At 57.8% G+C, this 25,768-nt stretch overlaps 8 protein-coding genes across 8 annotated transcripts; 5 read left to right on the forward strand and 3 right to left on the reverse strand.

The window, feature by feature from the left end:
• Positions 1-114: 114 nt before the first annotated feature.
• FA10DRAFT_278040 (hypothetical protein) lies at positions 115-4,517 on the forward strand (the record flags this gene model as incomplete). Its single annotated transcript, XM_025523425.1, has 3 exons — positions 115-762; positions 832-1,476; positions 1,545-4,517. Exons 1-3 carry the CDS (start codon positions 190-192, stop codon positions 4,515-4,517), a joined length of 4,191 nt encoding a protein of 1,396 aa, XP_025378350.1. The 5' UTR covers positions 115-189.
• A 541-nt stretch (positions 4,518-5,058) lies between these two features.
• FA10DRAFT_284099 (Tim44-domain-containing protein) lies at positions 5,059-6,800 on the reverse strand (the record flags this gene model as incomplete). Its single annotated transcript, XM_025523891.1, has 2 exons — positions 5,059-5,091; positions 5,163-6,800. 2 exons carry the CDS (start codon positions 6,798-6,800, stop codon positions 5,059-5,061), a joined length of 1,671 nt encoding a protein of 556 aa, XP_025378351.1.
• Positions 6,801-7,627: 827 nt separating this feature from the next.
• FA10DRAFT_284100 (hypothetical protein) lies at positions 7,628-11,914 on the forward strand (the record flags this gene model as incomplete). Its single annotated transcript, XM_025523892.1, has 2 exons — positions 7,628-9,340; positions 9,419-11,914. 2 exons carry the CDS (start codon positions 7,628-7,630, stop codon positions 11,912-11,914), a joined length of 4,209 nt encoding a protein of 1,402 aa, XP_025378352.1.
• Positions 11,915-13,664: 1,750 nt separating this feature from the next.
• On the reverse strand, positions 13,665-14,614 carry FA10DRAFT_265034 (hypothetical protein). The gene has a single exon (XM_025520892.1). The coding sequence runs from the start codon at positions 14,551-14,553 to the stop codon at positions 13,726-13,728; it is 828 nt and encodes a 275-aa protein (XP_025378353.1). The 5' UTR covers positions 14,554-14,614; the 3' UTR covers positions 13,665-13,725.
• A 144-nt stretch (positions 14,615-14,758) lies between these two features.
• FA10DRAFT_265035 (hypothetical protein) lies at positions 14,759-16,418 on the forward strand. The gene is made up of 5 exons (XM_025520893.1): positions 14,759-15,168; positions 15,244-15,527; positions 15,592-15,657; positions 15,742-16,050; positions 16,122-16,418. Exons 1-5 carry the CDS (start codon positions 14,901-14,903, stop codon positions 16,149-16,151), a joined length of 957 nt encoding a protein of 318 aa, XP_025378354.1. The 5' UTR covers positions 14,759-14,900; the 3' UTR covers positions 16,152-16,418.
• Positions 16,419-17,134: 716 nt separating this feature from the next.
• On the forward strand, positions 17,135-22,660 carry FA10DRAFT_292111 (hypothetical protein; the record flags this gene model as incomplete). The annotated part of the gene is made up of 4 exons (XM_025524386.1): positions 17,135-21,936; positions 22,046-22,147; positions 22,183-22,596; positions 22,632-22,660. The coding sequence occupies exons 1-4, from the start codon at positions 17,196-17,198 to the stop codon at positions 22,658-22,660; spliced, it is 5,286 nt and encodes a 1,761-aa protein (XP_025378355.1). The 5' UTR covers positions 17,135-17,195.
• A 7-nt stretch (positions 22,661-22,667) lies between these two features.
• Positions 22,668-24,143, forward strand: FA10DRAFT_60914 (hypothetical protein). The gene has a single exon (XM_025525604.1). The coding sequence runs from the start codon at positions 22,769-22,771 to the stop codon at positions 23,717-23,719; it is 951 nt and encodes a 316-aa protein (XP_025378356.1). The 5' UTR covers positions 22,668-22,768; the 3' UTR covers positions 23,720-24,143.
• On the reverse strand, positions 24,073-24,682 carry FA10DRAFT_284104 (hypothetical protein; the record flags this gene model as incomplete). Its single annotated transcript, XM_025523893.1, has 3 exons — positions 24,073-24,083; positions 24,148-24,479; positions 24,582-24,682. The coding sequence occupies 3 exons, from the start codon at positions 24,680-24,682 to the stop codon at positions 24,073-24,075; spliced, it is 444 nt and encodes a 147-aa protein (XP_025378357.1).
• Positions 24,683-25,768: the final 1,086 nt, after the last annotated feature.

Here is a 25,768-nt window from a genome sequence, read left to right on the forward strand (position 1 = left end):
TTCCAGGAAAGGTGGAGACGACGGGCGCACTGGAGCGATTTTTCCACGTGAGCGAACAGGCTAGCCTGCGTTCGAGAACATCTGACGCGCGCGCCGGGAGCAACACTGCTTCGAGATCTGACGACAACGACGACGGCGGCGACGACGACAAAGGAAAAAGTACGCGAGCGTGCACGCGAAGGCGGTACGATGCGCGAGGATGAATCGATACAGGAGCAGACGCTCGAGCTGGTAGCAAACGTCGAGGCAGCGGCCTCTGCCGAGAAGCGCGTCGCGGCATTTGCCTCGCTCCAGGCCCACCTCGAGGAGCAATTTTCCCGCAATGGCGCGGGACAGACGCTGGAACACGTCGAGGCAGACGCAGTTGCTTCGGCCATCAAGGTCATGCTCAAGAACGCCAATCAGTCTGTGTCGGCCGCTGGACTCCTGTATCTGCCGAGCTACGCACAGCTGCTCGTCACGTCGTCGCCTCCTCATCAGCTGGCGCACAACATCAGGGCGCTAATGCATGCAACGCTGCCCCTCGTCCTTGAGAGGCTGGGTGACCACAAGGACAAGATCAAGGAAGGAGCAAAAGCGGCCATTGCGGAGATGGGGTCCGCCGCATTCAATACGGGCACAGGGGCAGCGGCGACTGCGGCGGCGGGAGCGAGTAGAGCGGGGTCTTCCAGGCTCGACGGAGACTCGTCGCCCCAGGCGTACTTTGAGCGCATGATTCGCGACCACGGACTGGGAGCCAAGTCGGCCAAGGTCAAGGAGCAGGTGGGTACTTTTGCCAATTTCTAGGGCGCTTCTGATCATTCTGCTGACGAGACTGGGTGGGACATTCAGGCCATCCTCGCCCTCGTGCCCCTGCGCGAGGCCCACAAGAAGCTACCCCTCCGGCCCTTTTTGTCCTCGCTTGTCGACCTCGTGTCCCATGCCGATCCAGGCGTGCGAGATGCCGCCCGAATGACGCTCATCTCCCTCTTTTCGACGGCATCGCCCGCAGCCAAGTCGGACCTGAAGAAGGAAATGGAGAAGAAGGCCGTGAGGAAGCAGACCGCCGACGCCATCCTCCAGCACGTCCTGGCTGCAGGCACAGCCGGTGGCGAGCTGCTCGAGGCGCCAAACTCCACAGTGGTATCAGGTGAAACGCGGTCAAAATCACCAGCGTCGGACCATGCCCCACCTCGGGCCGGCGCCAGACCTGCATCGCGCGCCGGCGCGCGGATGGCACCGGCACCCACTCATGCTCCTGGTGCAGCTGCAGGCGACGACGTGCCAGCAGTGTACATTGCATCGCAGTGGGACTTGGACCGCACCTTTTCCGCCATGCTGCCGCACTTTGAGGGAAAGGAGACGGAGCACAACTGGCTCGCCCGCGAGCAGAGCGTCGTCAAGATCAGGGGCATGCTCAAGACGTCAACCCAGGACAGCTTCAGCCCCGGCCTCGTGGCGGGCGTAAAGAGCGTACAGGAGGGCATCCTCAAGACGGTGGGTTTGGTTTGTGTCTTGACTTAGGAAAGTCTGACTGACAATGACATCCTTTTTTCGTCGCTCAGCTCGCCAGCCTGCGAACTACGTTAGCGATTCATACGACGTCGCTCATCCAGGAGCTAGCTCTCGCATTGGGCGACGATCTCGACACACTCCACGATACCTTTCTCCCTGCGCTCCTTCGCATGGCTGGCTTCACCAAGCGCATCGTCGCCACGGCAGCCCAGCAGAGCGCCTCGGCCATCCTGTCGTCGGTCATGTTTCGTCACAAGTTCTTTGACCTTCTCTGGCAGGGCATGAACGAGAAGACGGTAGCTAGCCGACAGACGATGTGCGAGCATCTCTCGACGATCCTCGATGTGCACGGGAACCATCGGCGGCACGCCCTCGAGGCGCACGGCGGAGTTGAGATGCTGGACAAGATGCTGAAAAAGTCGCTGGCGGACCAGAATAAGGATGTGCGCGCAAAGGCCAGGGAGGCCTACTTCAAGGTGGCCGACATCTGGCCTCCCTTGGGCACTAAAGTGCTCGACTCGCTCGATGTGGCGACGAGAAAGCAGGTCATGGCTGCTGCCGCTGCCGCTGCGCCGGGCCCTGGTCCATCATCTGTGGCCTCGGCAGAGCCGTCCCCTATCAAGATCAGGACGACGGCAGCAGAGGCACGGGTGACTGCTCCTCGAAAGTCGGGAGCCTCTCAGGCGATTCTCGAAGCTAAAAAGGCGGCCAGCTTGCAGCTGGCCAAGGAGCGTCGGGAGCGCGAAGAGGCCGAGGCCGAAGAGGCTCGGCGTCAGGAAGAGGAAGCAGTAGCGGAGGCGGAGGCTGAGGAGGCTCGTCTACAGGAGGAGGAAGAGGCTCGTCGGCAGGAGGAAGAAGAGGCTCGTCGGCAGGAGGAGGAGGCTCGTCGGCAGAAGGAAGAGTCTCGACGAAGGCTTCCCGAGACCGAAGCGGCGACAAGAACTCCGACGGCGAGCGCATCCCACCTCCGCACCCTTTCCAACGGCATGTCACCCACCCCATCGAGCATCCCGTTGCCCACGAGCCCAAAGCAGTCGTTGGGCCATCAAGCCGGCTCAAGCTCGACTGTTTCGACGCCGAGAGTGAGGGCAGGAAGTAACAGCAGCGGGGGCAGCGGCCAGGCAACGCCAGGCAGGGGCGGTGCCCTTCCCTCGTCGCCACGATCGCGAACCTCGTCTTCGAGTACCTCGCACTCCTCTGGCCGTCCTGCGTCCCGCATTGCGAGCAGCGCAGCGTCCTCGAGTCGCTTTGCCTCCTTCGGCCAGCGGGTCAGTGAAGACTCGGCGGGGTCCAGACCACTCCCCACCTCGACGGCGACCAGCTCGTCGAATCGTGCTGGCGTGCCCTCGCATGCGGTTGCTCCACCCGCCTCAAGCGTGAGCTCAAGCTCACCACCAGGAGCGAACCGAGGTGCCGATGAGACGATTCAGCTTGGGGATACGTCTGACGTCTCCATGGACCTGCTGTCCTCATCGTCGCTCCAGGGTGGCGACTTGATGGAGGATGAATTCGCCGAGATGAAGCTCGACACGGCGGCGATGAGGAGAACCGTTCCTCGTCGCATGCCGATTGAAGAGCCACAATCACCCTCACCCTCGACTCCATTGGTACCCGCACTTGCTCCTTCCACTTCGACAACATCGACGCCGATAGCTGCTAGCAGCAGTCATACTACTCCAATGGCTACTTCGGCCAAGCGGCGGTCGGGGTTGCCCAGACCTGTCTCGATGCTCTATCCTTCTCCAGCTGCATCCTCGCCCAGCGAGCGAATAAGGCACAGCCAATCTCAATCGATCGACTTGGCAGATGGACGGGGTCACGAGGCCGCGATGTCGTCCATACCTTCTTCTTCATCCACTTCGAGTCTGACCCAGCCAGCAGCAGCAGCAGTCTCGACGCCGTATGGAGCGCGAGCCATACGGCCGGAGGCGCAGACCGGAGGCGTCCGATGGTTCCTCAATCGGGCTGCAAGACTCAGAGATGAGGGCGAGGATGGTGCAGGCCTGACCTCGCCTGTAAAGTCGCAGCCAGACTCCAACGAATGGATCCGTCAGCTCGCCACAGGAGAGGCAGGCCTGACGACATTCAAAAAGCTCGCTGCCCTGTCAAAGGAGTTTGCGCTTCCGGCTTCGGGCAAAGAGGCGGGGGAAACCAATGGCCACGGCGCTGTTCTCCAGCCTGGGCCGTTAGGAGGCAGTAATGGCCCGTCATCGTCGGCGCTGGGCCTCAGTCGAATGAGGGCGGAAAACGAGAGAGGGCCAGGCTTCCACGGTCATCAGGGAGAGGACGACGATGAGGACGATGATGCCATGCTGGGCATGGACGAGGACCGGGAAGCGGCCATTGATGCCTGGCAGGAGTCGAGGCTCTTTGAGCGCCTCTTTTCAGCCCTGTCGGCATTCCTCGAGACGCCGACCCCCCCACTTACGGGCGGAGGCGGACGGTCCAGCAGGGACGTCTACACGGCTGGCCTCGTGCTGCTGCATCGGCTTGTCGAGAATCAGTTCCCGCTCTTTGGAGCAACGGGCGCAGAGGCCGACCTCGTCTCGCTGCTGTTCCGGCTGCGGAGAGACACAAAGCGATGTCCGCAAGGTGCCTGCGAGGCCATTCTCGACAGCTGGGCCGACAAGACGGACGCCATCCTGGGCATCGGCACACTCGTTGCGTGCCTGCGCGCAGCTCTGTCTGCGGCCGCGCGCCTGCCTGCTTCGAGCCCCGAGGAAGCCGGCCGGCTGATGGGTGCGCAAGAGTCGCGCGTCGCAATCCACACTCTCGGCCTCCGCGCACTGTCCCGCGTGCTCCTCCGGCTGCCGACGGAGCTCATTGAGGAGGAGCTCCCACGCGCGCGCGATCTCGTCAAGAGCGGCCTCAACGATGCCCAGGTCACACTCCGCCAAGAGGCCGTCAAGGTCATGGTTGCGGCCAACCGCAAGGTGGGCGACCCCGCCCTGCTCTTTGGCATCCTGCAGCCCCTGGAGCGTGCGCAGGAGGATCTGTTGATGTACTATATGGCAAAGAAGTAGCTTCCCTCTCTCTCTCTTCATCTTCAATCGATTATTGCTCATGCTGTTGCAGAGCTTTCACATTTCCATTTCGGCTTTGGAAGGCAACCTCGTACAGTACTAGCTGACACTTGTCGGGCACGCTGCTCCAACGAATGCATGCGAGCACGCCCCGACGCACGCCCGCACGCAGACCGCTCGCAATCAGGAAGATGAAAAGCATTTGTTGGGTTTTTGGAGTCGTCATGAGCTAGCCGTGAGGCCAGATGCGATCCGGTATTGAGGTTTCGCTCATCATTGTGCAAGGCTGGCCTGCGTGCTTGCGTGCGTGCGTGCGTGGATGCGTGCGAGAACAAAACACACTTTCCGGCAGAGGAAAGCGTAGAGGAGGCCTTTTCCTGTAAACTCACCATGGATGCGCTCTTCGCTGCCTTTGTGGCTGGTCTCGGGACTGCATGAACGGTGACGCACTGAGTTAAAATTGGGAACAGTGTTGATTGAGCAGTGAATGGGATTAGTGGTGATGCAGAAAGTCTTTTTTGCTGCGTGTTTTGCTTGTAGATTAAAGGAAGGCCTTCTCGCCTCTCCGTGCCATCTAATGAGATAAAAGAAAAGGGGGTCAACATGGAGCTCACCCTCTATAGCCAGGTCACCGGAGAGACTCACCTCGATGACCTTCCACCCGCCCGTGATCTCATTGTCCATCTCCTCCTCGAGCCTTGTCAGCACGACGACATACCGGCAGGCATCGGCCTGGTCCTCCCTCCCCGCCTCTACTTTGCCCGTCTTTGCGTCCTTGAAGTACATGAGCTCCTGCGTGGCAAAGCTGACGACGAGAACGGGGACGTTGTTTTCGAGCATCCTCGCCTGCTGGATGTCAATGTGTTTGAGGTCCAGCAGGCGGCCGTGGGCCACCATGCCCCGCTGGATGTAAGGGTCGACGGTAGCCATGAGGACGTTGAACGTCGCCTCGCTGCACCACTGCCGGAGCAGGTGCCGCGCTGCGCCGTGGTAGGCGTCGATGATCTCGGGGATCACATACTCCCGCAGCTCGCGCTGGTAGCTGTCGAGGGTAAACGAAGGCTCCTGCATGCGGAAGACGCCAACAACGCGTGCCGTCTCGTTCTCTTCGAACCATCCACCAATCGTGTCGGTGATGGACCGGAGCCGCTCCACGACGGGATTCTCTGACTCCTCGTACTGCTCCCGGAGCTCGCCAAGCTTGCGCATCAGCGGGTTGCTCTCCTTGAACGATGACCAGGCCTGCTTGTATGCGGGCTCGGGCCTCAGGACGAGGGCTTCTCCCGCGTTGGGGTTAGCCACAAGCTGGGCTCGGACGCGTGTCGCGTAGCCCTTTGGGCGCGATGGCGGTGGAGCCGAGCCGGACGGTGATGAAGACGAAGACGACGGCGCTGATGACGACGCAGCTTCCTCTGGTGATGCGCTCGCATCGCTCGTCGTCTTGGTCCCATCCTCCTCGGCTGCTCTTCGGGCGCCTTCCTCTCCAGCAGCGGCGCCAGCCTGGGCGGCCGCCTTGATGGGGTCGTCCTCCGCCTCATCCTCCTCGACCTTGTCCTTGTTCAGCTCTTTTTCTTTTGCTTTCAGATCGGCCGCCATGATGAGGATCTCCTCGACATCGGGCGACGGCATCGGCCTGCCAATCTTTCGCAGCCGGGCCTCTCGCTTCATTCTCCGCTGTGTCGCTGCGTCGGCCGAGGCATCCGTGTAGATCCGGAGTGCAGACCCTCCATCGTCAAAGGCATCGGCGAGTGTCTTGGAAAGATCCTTGTATGCCTCGGTGTTTCTAATCGGCGCCGTGCTGTCCTGCAGCTGTCTCGCGAGCCGTGATGAGATGGCACCGAGACCCTTGATCAGCTCGCTCTCCTCCATCTGCCTGAGCGTGGCCCCCACGGCATCTCCGACCTGGCCTCCGCTCTTTCTCAGGGCGTCGGCAGCGGCCTGCAGCCGCGGGTTCTCCTTGATGCTCGACACGATCCTTGCCTTTTCGTACGCCTCGCGCATCCTCCGCATCGTCTCGCTGTCCTGCACCTTGCCCGCCTCACCCTGGAGCTGCTTCATGTTGTCCTGCATCTCCTGCGACTTGCGCAGCTCCTCCTTGAGCGTGTCGACAAATGCCTGGAAGGGCGACTTTGTCTGCTCCCGACGGGGGCTTGCGTGGAAACCGCGCACCCGCTGGTGGTACGACGGCCGGGGCTGGCAGTGACTGTGCACAAGAACCGGCGTCGTCGTCGTCGCCGCCGCCCGCAGCACCTGTTGCCGGCGGGGCACGCTACGGGCCGCCATGGCGGTGCGCGCAGCCACGGCTGTTGATGGTTTCATATCTCGCTCCTCTCTGCGATGCTCGTCGTCGTCGTCGTCGTCGTCGTCGTTGTCAGCGGCGGCGTAGTCATCCGAAAGCCTTTCCGGCGTGCAAGCACCTCGACATTTTTCGTTCTTCGCTCCGAGCTGCACGTGAATCTTTGGGACACACGTGCTGGGCCAAAATTTGGCTTCTCCACCTTCAGCCCGGCCTGTTCATTTTTGTGCTTTTTGGGTAAAATAGCTAGCTCGCTCTCTGGTGGGGGCCTGTTCCAAGCAGCGGCAAGACGCCATTCATCATCGCGCATCGCTCGGAAGTGGCACTGTTGAAAGGCTTCAGTCGTCCTTGGGCAGGAAGAGAGGACACAAGAAGAGGTAACAAAAAGTGAGGTCGAGAGGCTGTCCATGTTTCCGCTCGAGCTGGTCACCGCCCGCCAAAAGGTCAAAGCGACGGCGAGGGAAAGAAAGAGGACGGCGCGAGTACAGCGAGGGCGGCTGAGAAACATTCATCGTTGGACTGCGCACCAGGCGGCGTGAAGGGTGTTGCCGAAAAAGCCTCGTCTCTGCAAGGAAGGAGTAATTCATGTCAATTTGCTCAACCAAGGCGGTCGAGTTTTCAACGGGCTAGCGCGGAGGCCAAAGCGCTCGAGCGTATTGCTATTCGCATCGACTGGCCGTATCAAGGCCTCATCTTCAAGAACAATCAAGAACAAAGGGCCTGTGCGCTTCTGCTCCCGCTCCCGCTGAGACGTATAAGAGGCATTCTTACGAAGCGAGAAAAGACACCCTTCTTTGCCCCTCTTGGTACGCTCATGGATATCGACAACCTATACCCAAAGGTCGTCGCTGAGGACGCTGGCGGCACAGACCCATCCAGCACTAGAACAAATGGCGCTCGCAAGAGTGATGGAGGGCAGGACGACGGCGACAGAACCTCAGCTGATGCGCCTCGCCAGGCCGCCCAGACGCTGCTCCCCCTCCTGCTCACGACGCCGCCCTACATACCCAGCAGCCTCAAGTCAAAGGATGTGAACCGTCGCCACAACATCCTCAACCTCACGCCCGAAAACGCAGACGAGTACCTTGTGACGAGCTATGCCTCCCACCCAGAGGGCACATCCGCGCATGTCGTCGAGCTCCTCGGCGAGCTGCGCGCACAGGTGGAGCAGCTCCACGGCATCTATGCCGCCGGCGACTCGGACGCAGTCGTGGGCACGGCAGGCTACAAAAACGTCGGTTTTGGCGAAGTCGTCGCTGCTGTCCCCCTGGGCGACGTCAAGCAGGCGTCAGCCCCGCTCCTCACAGTCCTCCTCAAGGTCGAAGGGTCGGGCGACAAGAGCAGCAGCTTCAAGTTTGACAATCTTCTCCCTCACGGTGCAGCTACAGGGCCCTGGAAAAATCGTCTGGCCGATGTCGTCGGTACGGAGCCGTCGACTTCTCCTGGTGACAACCAGGACGAGAGGCCGGCAAGCCGGACCCGCTCCGACTCGCAGCTTACCAGCTTCTCGTCGTCGACTGCCCCTCGCTCGATCCGGACCACCAACTCATTTCAGACGGCCTTGAGCGGCGATAATTCGCCCAGTGTGACCGCCTCTGGCTTTCGCTCCGCGGAAGGATCTCGATCGCCGTCTGTGCGGCATCCGACAGCCCAAGCAGAAGCCAATGATGGCCAGCAGATCGACGCCGAATACATCACCGACCCCGCCGAGTTCTGGGGTGGCTTCGGTGATGACGACGAGGCTGACAAAGAAGACGGTCAGGAGAAGAACAAAGATGACGGAGTCGAGGGCGCAGTCGATGAAGAAGCTGCTGAAAGGGCAAAGGAAGACGCTTATTGGGCGATGTACGAGACGCAGGACGAGGAGACCCGCGACGAGCCGTACCAGTTCCAGTTTGCGCGCAGTGACCGCATAGACGACGACGCCGACCATCACAATCTCGACAAGCTTCAAGACATGCAAGAGCAGCACTGGATCGCGTCGGCGACGGCCGACGACGGTGCAGACTCGTTCATCGAGACCACGACGATCAAGCCTCGCGCTCAGCCTGCACCCTTGGTGCTCCCCGATGATGCCGAGACCTCCAATGGCGACGATTGCACGGAGGAAGGCACGGTGCGAAGCAGGGGCCCACCCTCGCCGCGGTCAGATGAGACCGATAGTGGCATCTCAGACACCGGCGACCGTGTAGGTGATACCGACGACACGACTGCGTCGAAGAGGAAGAAGCTGTCCAGCATCGGTGCAGCTATGACGATGTCGCAGAATGCGGCGGCCGCATCGATGATCGACGTAGCCACCGCAAACGCGGGCATGATGTTGGAGAATGGCCATGAGGACACGTCCAAGATTGACGATGGGCTGAGCGAGAATGATGAGCCGAAGCTAGCTCAGAAGGGCAAAGGGAGAGATGGTAACGAGCTTGGAGACATCGGCCTGTCTGGCTCTCGAACTCAACAAGACCAAGGGCCTCGACACGGGCGTGCAGGGAGCGTCAGCATGTACTCGACCAGCGGCCAATCCTATGTGAGTGGCTCTTCTCCCCCTCTGACACATCTTCCTCTAATCTTCTCTTCGCTAACTTGAACCAATACGATGCACCAGTTCGAAACGCCGGCTGACATGGACCTGAAGGACCTCGAAGACTTCTACCGGAATCGCGACCTGCAGCGCTCGCTCGAGCAGCGGGAGCGCATCCAACGAGCGTCGTATCCGGAGCTCTTTGTAGACTACAAGACAAAAGAAAACGCCATCGGGCTTCCAGGGCTCGAGATCGCAAACCAAGCGAAGAATGCGGGCGACTTGAGCACAGGTCAACAGGATCCAATCACCGCCCTGGCGTTTGCCGAACCTGCTGTCGCCGTTGCGGGGAGCCATGCGCAGAAGCAGTCGAGACGGCCCCTCGTGCCGCGACATGCCTCGATGGACACGCTGCGCAAACTCGTCGAGCAGAGCGCCACCGGCAGCGACGCAGACGCAACGCCAGAGATGCTCAGGAGGCGCCAAGCCGCCCAAGGTATCAGCGCGTCCAAGCCGTCGGAGGAGGGCAGCAAGGCCGGCAAGCACAACAACTTTCTCCATCTTGCGCCTAGCGTCATCTCCGACTCGGACGTGGGCGACGAGATGGAGACGAGAAGCATGTCGCTCAATGTCCCGCCCAGTGTCGCCGAAGAGCTGGAGGAGGAGGAAGACATTGGGATGGACGAGCAGGGACAGAAGCAAGATGAGCCAGGCGACGATGGACAGCACGACGAAGGCTACGGTTTCGACGACGGCAAGAGCGTCATTGGGAACGAAGCCGTCGATCAGGCTGATAGACCCAGTCTGCTGCGACGTAGACTGGACTCGAGGCCGAGCGAGCCCGGAAGCGCCAATGGGCTCCTGCGTGGTCAGACAGACCTCGACGAGTTCATGTTCCCCGGCCTCATCAAGCCGTCAAAGCGTCCCGCACTCGACTCTCCCCACGCAAGCGAGAGTGACCCCCTGGTCAAGGAAGTGGCCGAGAGCTTCCGGACGAACAGTCACGGTCGTATCCTTGCTGGCGACCAAGCGAGAAATGCACGCGGAGAGATCAGCTCGGTAGCTCCCAGCGACACGTTCTTGCCCGGAGCCGCGAGCGATGCTTCGATGATGCCTCTGACGGGAAGCTTGACCGGGAATTCGAGCCTGCAGCGTCGGGGCAGCGACGGCGGCTCGAGCGTCGTCCACCTCAGAGATGGCGAGTCCATCGCAGTGGGCGATCGAGCGTCCGAGATTCGATCCACTGATACGGATCTGGGCCTGGGTGACGAGGACAAGGGTGCTGCGTGGCCAACGTCGACGAGACCCACCATCAGAGCCGGGCTGCAGGAGGGTCGGTGGCCAAAGGGGGCTGGGCCTGGGCCTGGATCACTGGAGCCACCGCGCGAGCAGCAGGGGCCACGGCAGCTTCGTGCTTCGCCTAGCGCTGTCCACACGGCGCATCTGATGCAGGAGCACCTCAAGCAACAGCGCCAGCAGGCCCTGCAGGTGCAGCGCGAACGCATTCAGGCGCAACGCAACGAGAAGAAGGGTCCCAAGGAGCGTGAGGCGTCGTACGACGACAGGCTGCACGGTCAGGATCCAGATGGCATCTCTCAGTCGATCCCCACCGAGGCAGAGGGCGAAGAGGAGGAGGCGCAGAGGCGAAAGTCACACATGGCTCTAAGCCTCGCTCATGGAGAGATGAATGGCCAAGAGGACCGTGCTATGGGAAACGAAGCCGAGAGGTCGTCGGATCAGAATTGGTCAGCGGAACATACGCCAACGAGATCCTCCCAAACTAACGGCCGAGTGATTGAGGAGGACCGGGACGCAGACCAGACCAGGGAGGCAGCTGACGATGGTACAGACGTATTCGAGGGAGAGAGCAGAGCCGAGGTGGCAAGTCTTGCAGAGGATGCCGTGCGGAGGCAAGAAGACCTCGAATTGCAGGAACCCTTACCTCTCCTGGAAGGCCAAGAACCTGCCGATGCAGTTGCCGAAGGAGCAGACTTCAGAGAGATCACTCGGTCGTCTAGCAGTAGCGAGCTTACCATCGACGAGTCTAGCGCCATACTGCCAAATGAGAGCATGAGGCAGCCCGGTGAGGGCGCCTTTGACGTGAGCAACGCCCCGACGCACGCGCAAGCCGCTCGTTCACCGTCCAAGCGCGACATGCAATTGCCTTCCTTTATAGGCACTGTCGCTGAAAATCAAGACGAAGGAGAGCGCAGGAGAGAGAATGATCTTTCGGCTCTTGCTCAGCCTCAGCAGACTGCGCTCGATAGACAGGCCAAAGGCAGGCCGTCGTCACGGCAGCAGCTACAAATACCCAAGGCCCCGAATGCTCAAGTGGGAAATGCGGAGCTGGCACGCCGCCGTCGCGAGGCCATGCGAGTGCTGCAGAGCCGCAACGAGGCGGCCAAGAGCATCTTGAAGGGTGCTTACAGGCTCATGGACGAGGTCGCAATAGCGATGTCAATCGATGCGCCCGCTGGGAGTGCATCAGCCGACGCCGGCGGCTCCAGGGTGAGCGAGACGGAGTTCCTGAGGCTGGCCAGGGAGGCCTTTAGGGAGTGTCAAAACGCCGACGTGCGGTGATTTCGCCATTTGCTTCTTTTAATGTCATCTATTTCTACTGTGCTACAACTCTCACCCGCTTCACGAAGGGAGCGTAGGAGAGAAAAGCGCTACATCTATTCTGCGTCTAATTTTTTGTAGCTGTGATCGTGTTACGAGAGCTTGCCAATGGTGAGCATCAGGTCGCCTTGTTGGCATAGGGAGTAAGAGGATCAAGCTGCCAGGGTAATGGAATTGCTTAAGGACAGACAGCAGACGCTCAGGACATACAACAGCTGCTTTGTGAAAATGCACGCAGGAGAACAGGGATATTTGGTCTATGAATTTCGTCATGATTCAGATTGCGATGGTCGGTACAAATGCTCTTACAGGTGAATGTGTCGCTTATTCAGAAATAGAGAGGACCATCATCCCAATCCTCCTCGCCCTCTACACCTTCCCATTCGATGTCAAAGCCATCGCAGCTGGAGCTGTCTGCGTGCCGCTGAAGGAATTGGTCCCAGCGCTCGTAGCTCAAAGATCGGCATTGCACGTCAAAGGCGACTTCCGCAGTTTCCATCTCGATCCGTTTGATATGTTCGTTGTCGAAGAGGAGTTCGATATGCCAGAGGTTATCGTGAGTACGCCTGACCTCGTTCATCCTGGGCAAGAGGTCATTGTAAAGTGGGAGAAAATAGTCATTGAAGTAACGGCTGACATCTTGAGTCGTCATGTCCCCTTCCCGAAGGCATCGTGCCATCTCGTGGGCCTCCTCGAGCAGGTCCAGCAAGTCCTTGACATATGGAAGTTTAGAGTCCGCCGTTATAAATTCTCGCACATTGTCTGCATAGTCCTTGATCGATCGTGCCTCAGCGACGACCTTCTCCTCCCGTTCGGTAGGCTCACGGCCTCTTTCCTTTTTCATTCTTTCGAAACCTTCCTCGATGAACAGAGCTTGCTCCAGAATCCTTGGCAAGCATGGGGCCACCTCTTCGTAATCAGCAATGCACCGCTCAACCAAGTCTTTGCGTTCCTCGACAAGAAACTTGAGCCGGAAGAGTCTGCACCGAGCTTCGTACAGTTGGCTGACGATGGTCTTAGGCTTGCTAAGCTTTGCGATGGGAGGCAAATGTACCCCTACTTCTTCCTCCCTCTCCAAACAGCTGTAATCGACACCGTCCTTATAATGAACCCAGGTTTTGTACGCCCTTCCGCAGTCATAGCAAAGATCTTTGGTGGGTGGGAGCGTAAGAAAAGGATCGGCGGAAGCGCTCGCGTCTTGATCAGAGGACCCGTCGTTGAATTCGCTGCTGGCTTCTTCCGTGATACTCATCACGTTCATGTTGGCTCTCTGGCTTTTCTTTGAAGTTGAAAGTTAGGTGTTGGTGATCGGGATGAGAGATGGTTGGAAGGCATGGGCTGGTGATTACTCCTTGCAGCACATATGAGACGCGTCACGCACAACCTGGTGAGGATGGATAGTACAGTCTAGTACAGTACAGTACATTCTGCCGAAGATTCTGGGAGGACACGCTGTTACTCCCCTGCAAACACTGATGGTCGAGTGCGAGAGAGGTCTCAGGTCTGGCCACCGAATCAGAGAATTAAACCGACTCATTGAGCATCTCAAACAGTCCTGAGTAGCGCCGAGGTCGCGAGCATGGGATGCGTCACAAAGTTGGCAAGCAAATAAATTGCAGCAGTCATCGGTCCGATTTTTTTGCTGCCGCGTTAGACTAAAGAGAAGACGAGCACATTCTCACACTCAAAGGAGCACCGCATTGTAAAAAAGGGCCTATGATGCATGTTTTACATTGCGATTACTGTACAAAATGATCGCCGGCGTCTCGAGATTATTCCTCGTCCTGCTCAGCGGAGCCGCCCTGCTCTTCGCTACGAGCAGCCCACCAGCCCTTGCCATAGCTGACGCAGAGCTCCGTGCCGGCCTTGATGGGATGAGCGCCAGTAAAGATGGCCAGGCCCCTGATTTTCCGTGGCAGTGGCTGCTGCTGCCCTTCCTCTCCCGAAGTATGTGCACTGAGCTCGGCCTTCTTCTCTCTAGGAAAGGGCCGCTCGACCTCTTTGAAAAAGACATTGGGCCGCTTCAAGATGCCCCGGTAGTCGTTGACGAATCTCGCCTCGTTGCCGCAGTGCGTCGCATCGATGCCACACCGTGCGACCTCGCCGTCATTCTCGCCCTCTTGCGCAGACGCCGGTGCGGAGACAGAGATCGAAGCGTCGTACTGGCTCTCGTCGTCCTGATCGGGCGGAACCGAGAGGTGCGCGCGGCCAAGGTAGGGCACTATGAGAGTATTAGGCTCGAGGTCGCATCTGGCAAACAGGCCGCATTGGCCCTGTGCGGGGTGGTGGTCCAGGGACGAGCCATAAGCTGGGACGAAGGGCGTCTTGGGCGTGATGGGGACGATGGCCACCAGATTGCGCTTCCGAAGCTGGACGGGGTGGAAGGGAGAGCTCGTCGAAGGCGCCGTGCAGAGCGTGAGCGCGATTGCGTGGGGCAGCTGCGACGAGGGGAGGCAGCTCGACGACAGGTACTCGATCTCCGCAGGCCAATTTGGCGGTGGCTGATTGACCTCCAGCTCTTGGTTCGAAGAGGAGTCGTCGGACGGACGCGACGGAGCTATCGATGCGGCCTCTGTATCTTGCCGCCTGCCTCGACCCATTCCATGCGGCTCGTCTGGCTCTCACCTCGCCTTGTCGCAAGCGCGCGCTGTTGGTGGAGATCCACCTTTATTTTTTCTCTGAGCCAAGTTCTTCCACAGAATGACGTGCGACCGTTCCTGTGGCTTGAGTTCGGTCCGAGTCGCGTGCGAGCTGCATTTTTTGATTCGCTGCTAGTCGGGTCAACACTAAAGAGAGATAAACTTTTCTCCTAGTCACATCGCGCCCCAACGACGACGACGAAGTGCGATAGGCACGGAGTGTGTGCGTGCGAGAGAGAAGGGAGAAGGGAAAGCGCTTGAGGATGGACAGCAGCCGCGCAACGTCGACGTCGGCGCATTCGTCAAAGATGGGAGACACAAATCCTACTGCGATCCCTGCAGCGCCCGTCTACGCGGGCAAGGAAAGCAACGAGGGCAAGGCGCCGGAAGCGGGAGAGGCTGGCGACGAGGGCAGGAGGAGCAGGAGCAAGATTAAGGATGCTTTCCAAAGCCGCTTGGCTCATGTTGTCTCGCACGAGGAGGCGACAATCCCTCTGGCCTGGCAGGCGCTCAACACGGGTCTCGTCGATGCGCTCATCTACTCCAAGAGCCAGATCTGGACGGGCTTCCAAACAGGTGTGTATCTAAAAAGGGCCCTAGCCTCAATGCTATGCGTGCTCATGCCCCCTTACCTCTCTCGTCGACCTGCAGGGAACATGGTGCAATTCAGCCAGAATGTTGCCCAGTACATGCTGCCCGGCGTCGAGCGGTACCCGCTGCTGACGCTCGAGAGGGCGCTCAGCGTCATCTCCTTCATCCTGGGAAGCTTTGTCGGTGCACTGGGCGGCCGCCGATGGGGAGATCGCAACCGATCTTGGCTAATTGCTTCGAGTCTGCTCCAGTCCTTTGCCCTCTTTGGCGCGGCAGGCATCCTGCTTAGCCGACCCGAGGACGAGGCGCCCTCGTTCACGTACTGGCCCGGTACGATTGTCTTGGTGAGTCTGACACATTCTCTGAAGCAACAGCAGCGCCGCGAGAGCTGATGTCTATGACAACAAGGTCGCCTTCTCGATGGGCATGCAGTCGATCGCTGCGCAGAAGCTCGTCTCACCTGCTTTTGCAACTGTGAGTCTGATGCCGCGCCCCCCTTGGTCTTGCTCGCCACCTAGTCTGACTCGCATCGCTGCCCTGTCATTTACCCCACAACAGACGGTCGCATTCACAGCGACACTGACACAGATCGCGTCGGACCCTTATCTCTTCTTTCTTACGCTATCGCCCATCGAGAAGCATCGCGCAAAGCGCCAGCTGCAGCAATCGACAGCTCTCGAAGATGGCCCATCGTCGAACCCCCCACCGCCGAAAAAGCCGACGATCAGGACGCTTGGCAGGGACCGAAGGCTGCTCGGCATTTTCGCCCTCTGCACAGGCGCGGGTGTGGCTGAGATGCTTCTTCAGTCTCACGCTGGCGTACGCGGCGGCTTGGCCATCGCGGCCGGCTTCAAGCTGGTCCAGTCCGTGAGTGCCTCTTTCCACTTCTTCTTGCTCTTCTAGAAGCAGCGCAGGCTCATGTTTTGTTTGCATCGTAGCTCCTTTGGCTCGTACCGAGCGGCGAATGAAACGGGACAATTCGCATCCCTCCTTCCTCATCAGCAATTTTTCCGCGCAACCTGTGTCGCCCCCTCCGCCACGATTCCCTATCCCAGCGCACCCCTGCTCTCCCCTCTTACTCCTCCAACCCCCCCCCCTTTCCCTTTCTTCACATAGACAAAGTCCTCCCAGAGGTTAGATGGTGTTTATGATATCCCCCTTGGGTCGCAATGGTCATGCACATTCGGAGAGCAGGGCAGTATCATTCTGCGTTGCTCCCCGAGATATTTGCAGCAGCATTGCAAGCGATTTTCCGACCACCAGAATCAAGCCGGACTGTACGCCAGCATTGTGTCGCGTTCGGCTCGGTAAACGCCCCTTACGTTGCCTCGATCTGTGCAATCACGTCGAGAGAGCAAGTGGTAGTGGCAGTAGAGGACAACAGAGATGAAGCGGGGCACCGTAGACTGCAGCATTGACCTGGGGCGATGACAGGGACTACACAGGTCAGGACAGGCGTGCATTCCCAGTTGTTGACGTACCCTTTCGCCCATCGATGGTTGCCCATCTGCTCGGTATCCCCGCCGCCCTCTCGGCCCGCACAAAAGAGTTACAATTCTGAGCCCCGAACTCTTTTATTTTTTTCCTCTTTCACTCGGTCAGGTTACCTCCAGGCAGTGTTTGGGCATGGCTCGTTTGCTGCAATGCATGGCATCCTGGTGTTTATTTAGAGTCTTCCCGTGTCGGTTTCACTGCCATGGGGAGCAAAACAAGGTGAAAGGCCCCGAATCGGCCTTCCTCGGTTGGCCATCGTTTGCCCTGGGCGCTGTTGTCAAGTGCTGTTTGTCACCCACTAGACGCCCATCGATCGAAAGAGGAAGAAGAAAAAAGGCATAAAAGGATGGGTCTCAGATGGGTGAATTGCATCTTACCCACCTCCCACCCACTTTTCTCCTTCTATCCTCTCCTCCCCTCCCCTCCCTTGGCGCAGGCTCGCCAAGGTCCTCTGTCCCTTCCCTTTCGCACTTCGACTTCCTCGTCGACCTCATCAAGACCATTGCGGCTGGCCCGTCATGGTTCTTTTGGTGTCAATGCGAGGCTTGTGTCTTGCATTGCTCCTCCTGACCTCAGTTGCTTGCGCAGGTGACAACAAGTCGCTATCCCGCCAGCTCTCTAGACTCGATTCTTCGTCAGGGTCTTCCGAACCCGACAGCCCAATCTCAGTCCTGCCCTCCTCCTTCAAGAGCCTCACCGACTCCGTCCACAACAAGGACGTTGAAAGAGTCAAGGGGAACGAGAACACTTTAACGCTTTTTGAACAAGAAGACCCAAAGACAAGGACAGCGCGGCTGGACAAGTTGTACCACAGGGCCAAGCAGTCCCACGGCCGCCTTTCCACACTCCGCCCCTCCGGTCGCTCCAACTCGCCATCGCATCAGGAGAAGCGGTCTGATGAAGGATCACAGGGTTCATCAGAGGAGGAGGAGAAAAAGACAGTGGATCTCGTTGACCTCGCAGGCGAGGAAAAAGGAGAGAAGCCGGCTTCCTCCGTCCCAACGTCCCCTTCGCAGACTGTCTCGTTCTCGCACCAACCTGACGACCATTCGCCCTTGCTGGACGAAAAGCCAGTGATTGAGAAGCCGGACCCCAAGCCTTTCTATGGCTCGAAAAAGTATTTCGACAACCAGAAGGATAGGGAGAAAGTCCACGAACGTAAAGCACATCCCAAGCACTCGTTGCCAGAAGAACACTCGTGGATTTCTGGTGAAGAGGCGCCTCGGCTCGAAGAAGGACTCCACAAACGTGAGAAACTCGCTCTTGAGAAGGAAATGGACGATGGGCACATTGAAAGATGGGGCCATAAAGGTGAAGAGGGAGAAGAAGAGAGCATGAAGGGCGCTGCCTTGCCATCGACGAGCGGGCTTGATCCTCGACCCCTCTCTCCCGCGGTCAGGACACATACTTCACCGATTCATTCCCCTCGCACTGATCACGAAGGCACTGGCAGCGTCAATATGATGCAAGACAAATTCGATGAGATGAAGATCACTTCTCCGAGTCGCGACAACAGTATGCCTGGAGCTTCCACACCCAGCAAACCTGCTCGAAAAAGGGAAGAAGAGGATCTAGTTAAGAAGATAAGCAGAGCGGAGGCGAAGGTCAATAAGATGGAGGCTGCCCGTAAGAAGATCGATGAATTTATCGAAGCGAGTCGCTTGGGAAGAAGAGAATTGATAAAAAACCTCATCAAGGCCCGAAATTATCTGAGGCGTCTGAAGAGGGAGTGCATCGGACAAGCTGCAAAGAGAGGAACCGAGGATGGCACCAACGTGCCTTCGGAGCCACCCAGGGTGGGAGAGAAGTTTGATACTCTCTCAGACCCAGGCGCCGAGCCTCACAAGATGAAGCCCAGTGGCACGAAAAGCGATTCCGATTCTGGAAGCGGAAAGGAAGCGCACAAACTTCAAGTCCCCCCCAAAGAGCAGGAAGAGGAGGAGGAAAACGCGCTGAGGCGGCGCAGTAGTCTCTATAAACGTGAAAAACTCGATCCTGAAGCGAAAGTGGACGACTGGGTCATCGAAAAGAGAGGCAACAGGGAGGAAAAAGAAGACGAGAGCATGGGGGAAGCTACCTCGTCATCGACAAGCAGGCTTGAACCTCGACCTCTCTCTCCCTTGGCCAGGACATCTACTTCACCGATTCATTCCCTTCGCACTGATCACGAAGGCACTGGCAGCATCAACATGATGCAAGACAAATTCGATGAGATGATGACCACTTCTCCGACTCGCGACAACGATATGCATGAAGCCTTCACACCCGGAACTACTGATGAAGACGAGGAAGAAGAGAATCCAGCTGAAAAGCTGCAAAGATGGAAGGCGAAGGTCGCTAAGTTCAAAAAGGCCCGCAACGAGTACGATGGAACCCTCAGGTGGGCCCGTAAACTTCTGGAGAAACTGAAAAAGAAACCTTCGGAGCATGCTGCAGAGGGACTCACTGCTCAAAACGAGGAAAAAGCGGAATCAGCTAATTGCCATTGCCAAAAGCTAGCGGAGGCGGAGATTGCTGAGTTAGAAAAGGTCATCGAGAAGAACGCTGAAAAACTCAGAACGGCCCGTCGGACTGTGAAGTGTGTGAAGGGGAAGTGTCCGAAGCATACTAAAAAGAGACTCGCTGCACAGAGACAACACGAGGCACGCACCAAGCCATTAGAGCCACCCAGGGAGGGAGAGAAAGTTGAGACACTCTCAGACCCAGGCGCTGAGCCTCACAAGATGGAGCCCAGTGGCACGAAAAGCGCCTCCGATTCTGGAAGCGGAAAGGAAGCGCACAAAGTTCACGTTCACCCCAAATTGCAGGAGGAGGAGAAAACGGCGCTGAGGCGGCGTAGTCATCTCTACAAACGTGAGATACTCGAATCCGAGACGGAAGGGGACAACCGGGACATCGAAAAGAGAGGCAACAGGGAGGGAAAAGAAGACGAGAGCATGCAGGGCGCTGCCTTGCCATCGACGAGCGGGGTTGATCCTCGACCCCTCTCTCTCTCGGCCAGGACACCTTCTTCACCGAGTCATTCCTCTCGCATTGCTCATGAAGACATTGACGGCGCCCACACGATGCAAGACACCTTTCATGATGAGATCAAGACCACTTCTCCTGCTCGCGAAACCGACATGCTTGAAGGTTCCACATCCAAGAAAACTGATGACGAGGAAGGAGAGGATCCAGCTCTAAAACTGGAGAGAGCGAAGGCGAAGATCGACAACTTAAGAGGTGCCCGCGAGAAGAACCATGAAGAACTCAAAGAGGCCCAACGAGAATGGCAGGATCTGATAATGGAGTCTTTGAAGCTTGATGCAAAGGTACCCACTGCTCAAAGCAAGGAAGAAGCGGAACTAGCTCAAAAGGAAAGCGAAGAAGTAGCGCAATTAGCTCGGAAGGAAAAGGAGGTGGACAAGAAGCTAGATAAGATATACAGGGTCCTTGCAAACATCGAGGAAGAACTCAAAAAGGCCCATCAAAATCTGAAGAGGCTGGAGGGAAAGAGTCCGAAGCATCCTGAAAAGGGACTCGCTGCAAAGGGAAGGAATAAGAAACGTCCCAAGCTATCGAAGCCACCCAGGGAGGAAGAGAAAATTGATACACTCTCAGACCCAGGCGCCGAGCCTCAAAAGATGGAACCCAATGGCACGGAAAGCGACTCCGATTCTGGAAGCGGAAAGGAAGGGCACAAAGTTCAAGCTTCCCCCCATGAGCAGGAGGAGGAGGAAAACGCGCTGAGGCGGCGTAGTCATCTCTACAAAAGTGAGAAACTCGAATCCGAAACGGAAAGGGACGACCGGGACATCGAAAAGAGAGGCTTTCCCGATGAAGAAGAAGATGAGAGCATGGAGGACGCTGCCTCGCCATCGACAAGCAGGCATGAAGCTCGACCGCTCTCACCCTCGGCAGAGACACCAACTTCACGAACTCATCTTCTTCACACTGACCACGAAGGCACTGGCAGCATCAATACGGTGCAAGACAGACTTGAAGAGATGAAGATCACTTCTCCGGCTCGCGACAACGATATGCCTGAAGCTTACGAGCCCAGAGACAAGGCCCCGAAGGAAGAGCTTCGAAAGCAAGAACGGCCCGCTGAAATGTCTTATAGACTGGATCTAAGGAGGCTCTTAAACAAATGGCAACGGGACGACGTTGCCAAAGCTGAATATCGACGGCACCTACGACAGAAATTCAAACACTTGACAGCATCTGAAGCCCGGAAGGTGATGAAAGAACGGTCAAGGCTCAAAGCAAGGGAGCGTAGGCACGAACGTAATTTAGGGCTGCGAGAAACTGGTTTTCGAATCGGGAAGGCTCCGAAGAGAGTTTCAAGGGCTAGGAAGAGCCACGGAGGGCCTGATACGATTCATGAAAGTGATTCGGAGGTTGAACAAGAGCTGCTACGATTAAGAGCTCAAGAGCTAGCACGAGCTAAAATTGCCTGTGTGGCAAAGAATGGGAAGCTTCAGAATCAGAACGCCGCAGCGATAAGCGATGAGCAGCGTCACAGCGCTCCACCGGAGCCACCCAGTCCCGACGAGGAATCTAGTTCATCATCAGACACCAGTGCGGGGAGTACGGAAAGCGACTCCGACTCTGGTTCCGAAAGGAACGTCGGCAAAGTTCAGTTTCGACCCGAGGAGCAGCAGCAGGGAATGGAGCTGAGGCGGCGCAGTAGTCTCTACAAACGTGAGGTACTCGATCCCGAAACAGAAGTGGACGACTGGGATATCGAGAAGAGAGGCAACGACGATGGTGATGAAAAAGAAGAAGAAGACGAGAGCGTGGAAGACGCTGCCTCGCCAGCGACAAGCAGGCATGAAGCTCGACCTCTTTCTCCCTCGGCAAAGATACCAATCTCACGGCCTCAACTCCATCGCGCTGATCATGAAAACATTGGCAGCGTTGACGTGGTCAAAGACAGAATGAGGGACATGAAGATCACGTATCCAGCCCACGACATCAATTTACCTGAAGCTTACGAGCCCAGAGACAAGGCCCAAAAGATAAAGCTCCGAAAGCTGGAACGACCCGCTGAAACGTCCCATAGATCGGTCTCGAGTAGCGAACTCTCAATTAAGAGGGAGAGGGAGGCGGAGCGCCTTTGGGAAGCTGAAGTCCAACCTTCAGCACCACCTGAACCCCAGGAGGAAGAGAGAGAACGCTTAAGGCTCGAAAGAGAGCACATGCTGGAAGATAATCCAAGTCTGCAAGAAGAACGAAGAGCTCATCTCGAAGGCTTTTTTCAAAACCCGAGGGCATTAAGTTGGTGTCGACTCCATGCAGTCCAACCTTCAGCTCCACCTGAACCCCGGAAGGAAGAGAGAGAACGCTTAAGGCTCGAAAGGGAGCACATGCTGGAAGATAATCCAAGTCTGCAAGAAGAACGAAGAGCTCATCGCGAAGACTTTTGTCAAGCCCCGAGGGCAGATTGCCACTCCTCAATGGGGTGGAAGACGAACTGGTGGAGGCGCTTGTGTGAGAGGAAGGAAAGGAACTTACAACGGAAAGCTCGACATGGAGCACAAGCTGGATCTATTGGCCGTAAGGAAGCAAACATCCGGAGGCAGAGCATGAAGCAGACTGCAGCGGCCATGCTAAAAAAGAAGCGCCTCAACGGTCCATCGGAGCCACTCAAGGAGGAAGAGAAAGCTGATCTGCTTTCAGACTCAAGCACCGTGCCTCACATGATCAGTTCCAGCAGCTCGAATAGCGATTCCGGCACTGAACGCGAAAAGAAAGCCCACAAAGCCAAGACTCACCCCGAGCAGCAGCAGCAGCAGCAAGACGCGCTATGGCGGCGTGGGCTCGGAGACGGGGAGGCTGAGGAGTATGTTTCAGAAAGCGAAGAGGGTGAGATGCGCAGCGACGAAGATGACAAGGGCAAGGGTGAGCTAAGCAGCGACGAGGGTGACAGGGGCAAGGGTAAGAAAATCGCAGAAGAAGACCATAAATATCAGGTGAGGACAGACGTAACCAGCTTTATTGAGGTGATACTGATTAGAGGAGGGTAATATAGCCAGTGAGGAGGCACTCGGCCTCGTATGAGGACCCTTTCCTCCCTCATATTATCGAAAGAGAGGCTATCAAAGAAAGGATGAAGAAACAAGAGGAATGGCACAGCCAAGAAAATGAAGTGGAAGCGGGGGATGCGGACTCGGGAATGAAGGGAACAAATCAAGAAAGGAGGTTCAGAAGACAGAGGTCAGCGGAGAAGCGTGAGAGGAGCACTTATAAGCGCATGGGATCCTCTCATATCCTGGAAAGAGATGCTATCACAGAATGGATAAGAAAACAAGAGAATTGGCACAGCGAAGAAGATGAAGTGGAAGCGGGGGATGCGGACTCGGAAATAAAGGGGACAAATCAAGAAAGGAGGTTCAGAAGACTGAGGTCAACGGAGAAGCGTGAGAGGAGCAATCCTAAGCGCAGGGGAACCAGGAGCCGCAACACAGAGGGGAATGGAAAGCGTCCTTACTTGAAAAAGATCGACGTGCCTTCAGATCCCGCCGACGAGCTTCAGAGGAGGAGCACCGGTAGCACCGAAAGTCGCCGTGAGTACGGAAGGTGCCCCAGAACAGGGCATCAGGACGAGACTCCATTGGAGAAGCGAAGCGGCGACGGGGAAGAAGAGTCGACATCGAGTGAGGATGCCGCGGAATCGTTTCATGTAGCGGAGGCGAGACCGGGATCGTTTGAAAAGAGAAGCCCGGGAAAGGAGAGGGGTCAAGCTTCCCGTTTGTCAGACTCTCCAGCCGACTCTGACGAATCAATGGGAGACGCTTCACAACCGCAGTCACAATGGGGAAAGTCAAAGAACCCAACCCTCGGCGTGCAGAATAAGGGTATAAAGAAGTCTGGCTTAGGCCTTCAGGGGCGTAGAAGTACTGTGGCAACACTTCAAATCCCTTCTGCTGATATCCAGTCTCTATTTGGGAAGGATTCAAAAGACCCGACCCATGCACCGCACTTCGGGAAAATTAAACCAGACAAGAAAACAGAGGAAGTGACAGAACTCCTGGACGGTTTGAGCTTCAAAAAGGGGTAATGTCCTCGTCATCTTCCTCGGCGCACAGCGCCTTGGCCTTTTGCAGCCCTCCCTCGCGTCGTGCTCCTGGCCCTTTCCTTCTTCACTAAGCATCTCCATCACCACACACCCACATGCCGTATCTCGCTCTTCCTTGCTCCTCCTTTCCCTCTCTAGTTATTCACCTTCCCCGCTGCTCCATCTTTCCACCAGTCTCTCCTTCTCCTCGAAGAACCTCTTTCTCCCCTTTCCATGTCACTAAATTCTCCGTCTCTTTGCTTCTCAATCCAATTCGATGCCCTGAGACTGAGACACGCAAGGATGGAGGCCGGACAGGCTGACTGCTAGACACTCAGTTTAATCTCCTCTCTTGTTTAGTCGTACACTGTCTCGACGGCAGGTCAGCGGTCGTTTCAAGGTACTGGAGCACAGACGAAAGAGAGACTAACCATGGATCAATCCGGTCCAGAGCGTCCACCAGAGGACATAGCCAAAGGCCATCTCCTGCAGCCCGTCAATGAGGAACTTGGCCAGGCCCAGCGCCTGCACGCCGCCGCCGCTCTGCCGCGGTGCGCTGGATGTTGCTTTCTCACCAGTGACGGGTGCCGGGACGGGGTTGAAGGAGACGAGGTACCTCGAGGGCCGGGCCTGGGCATTGACGAGGAGGATGCACACGTTGGCGACGAGGAGCGAGGCGGCGTAGAAGTAGAAGCCGTCGAGGTTCGTGAGGCCCAGCACGCCCGCGGCGGAGCCAGCGACGGAGGTAAATACGGACCTTATGCTGCACGCCCCTGTACGTCAGCGACTGGCGTCTTTTCTTGTGCTATAGAGCAAGAGCGCGGAGAGGGAAGGGAGAGGAGAGGAAGCGGAAGCCACTACTCACTAGTAGAGCTGCTTGGCGTTGTGCTGCACGTTCTCGGGACAGAAGGACTGTGAATGCAGGAGCTGTGCCTGCGTGTGCGCAGCCGCTGCGTCGGCGTCCATCGCTGCTCTGGGGTAAGGGAACAGCGGCGTCAAGCGGTTGCTCTAAGTTCTGACAGCTGGTCTAGTCAGTCGCCAAGTGTTGCATTTAGAAGACAGCACTAAAATGTGCGCCAGTCGTGCGCGCCAGCCTTCTCGGCCGAAAAGTACTTAAGAAGCGATTGGCAGCCGGGCAGGAACCGACGGTTCCGAGTTGTGCCCACGCCCCTCTGGTCTGACTGCACGGTACAAATTCCGGCGGAATTTTGCGTCAGGTTCCTGCCTGGCTCGAGGTACCAGTTGCGCAACCTGGCCTTAGCGTCCTTTTTCCGAGGCCGCCTGAGCATACCTCGTGATGGTGCATGACGCAAAGGCCAGATGCATACCGACAGAATGCCCTCGCTTCCCGAGCCCACGTCAAGTCACACGGATCTGAGAAAGGGTACTTAAAGGGTAATCTCGACAGCGGACGCCGACCTTCTTCCCCTCACTTCTCGATCATCGCGACCTTCCCTTCCACTAGCAACCATCTGAACCATGTCCAAGGTCAGCACCTACCAGGCACCCCCTACGAGCAACATCGACGCCATGGACGAGGATGCCGCGGCCCCGCCCTCGTACCACCAGACGGTGCAGGGGGCCTCGCTGCCTGCGACGGCCGCCTACATGCAGGACAAGAAGACGGCCGACGTGTCGTCGGAGCGCGACGTTGGCGCCTACGCTGGCGAGTCGTCGGCCTCGGGCGCAGTGGGCGTTCCCATGTCGTACGCAGGCAGCCCCGACTGGGCGCCCCAAGAGTCGGACCGGCAGCTGACGGCGCTGGAGAAGGCCATCATCGTCTCGCGCGCGGCACTGCGGCGCAGCGGCGAAAAGGCAAAGACATCGGCCACGCTCAGCATCCCTTCGTTCCAGCGTGCGCCGGGCACAGCGCTGGGCCAGACGTATGGGCGCTTCGCAGACGACGTCTCGATCCCCTCGCTGCGCGACCAGCACGAGATCGAGTTCAAGCCCCAGTACCCAGGCGTCCAGATGGTCGACCACGACGTGTCGTCGGCCGACTGGGCCGCCTTCCTCGAGGACCTGCAGGTGGCGGCAAAGTACTCGGCCTAC

This window comes from Acaromyces ingoldii, assembly GCF_003144295.1.
Source record: "Acaromyces ingoldii strain MCA 4198 unplaced genomic scaffold FA10scaffold_2, whole genome shotgun sequence".
Classification (NCBI taxonomy): Eukaryota; Fungi; Basidiomycota; class Exobasidiomycetes; order Exobasidiales; family Cryptobasidiaceae; genus Acaromyces; species Acaromyces ingoldii.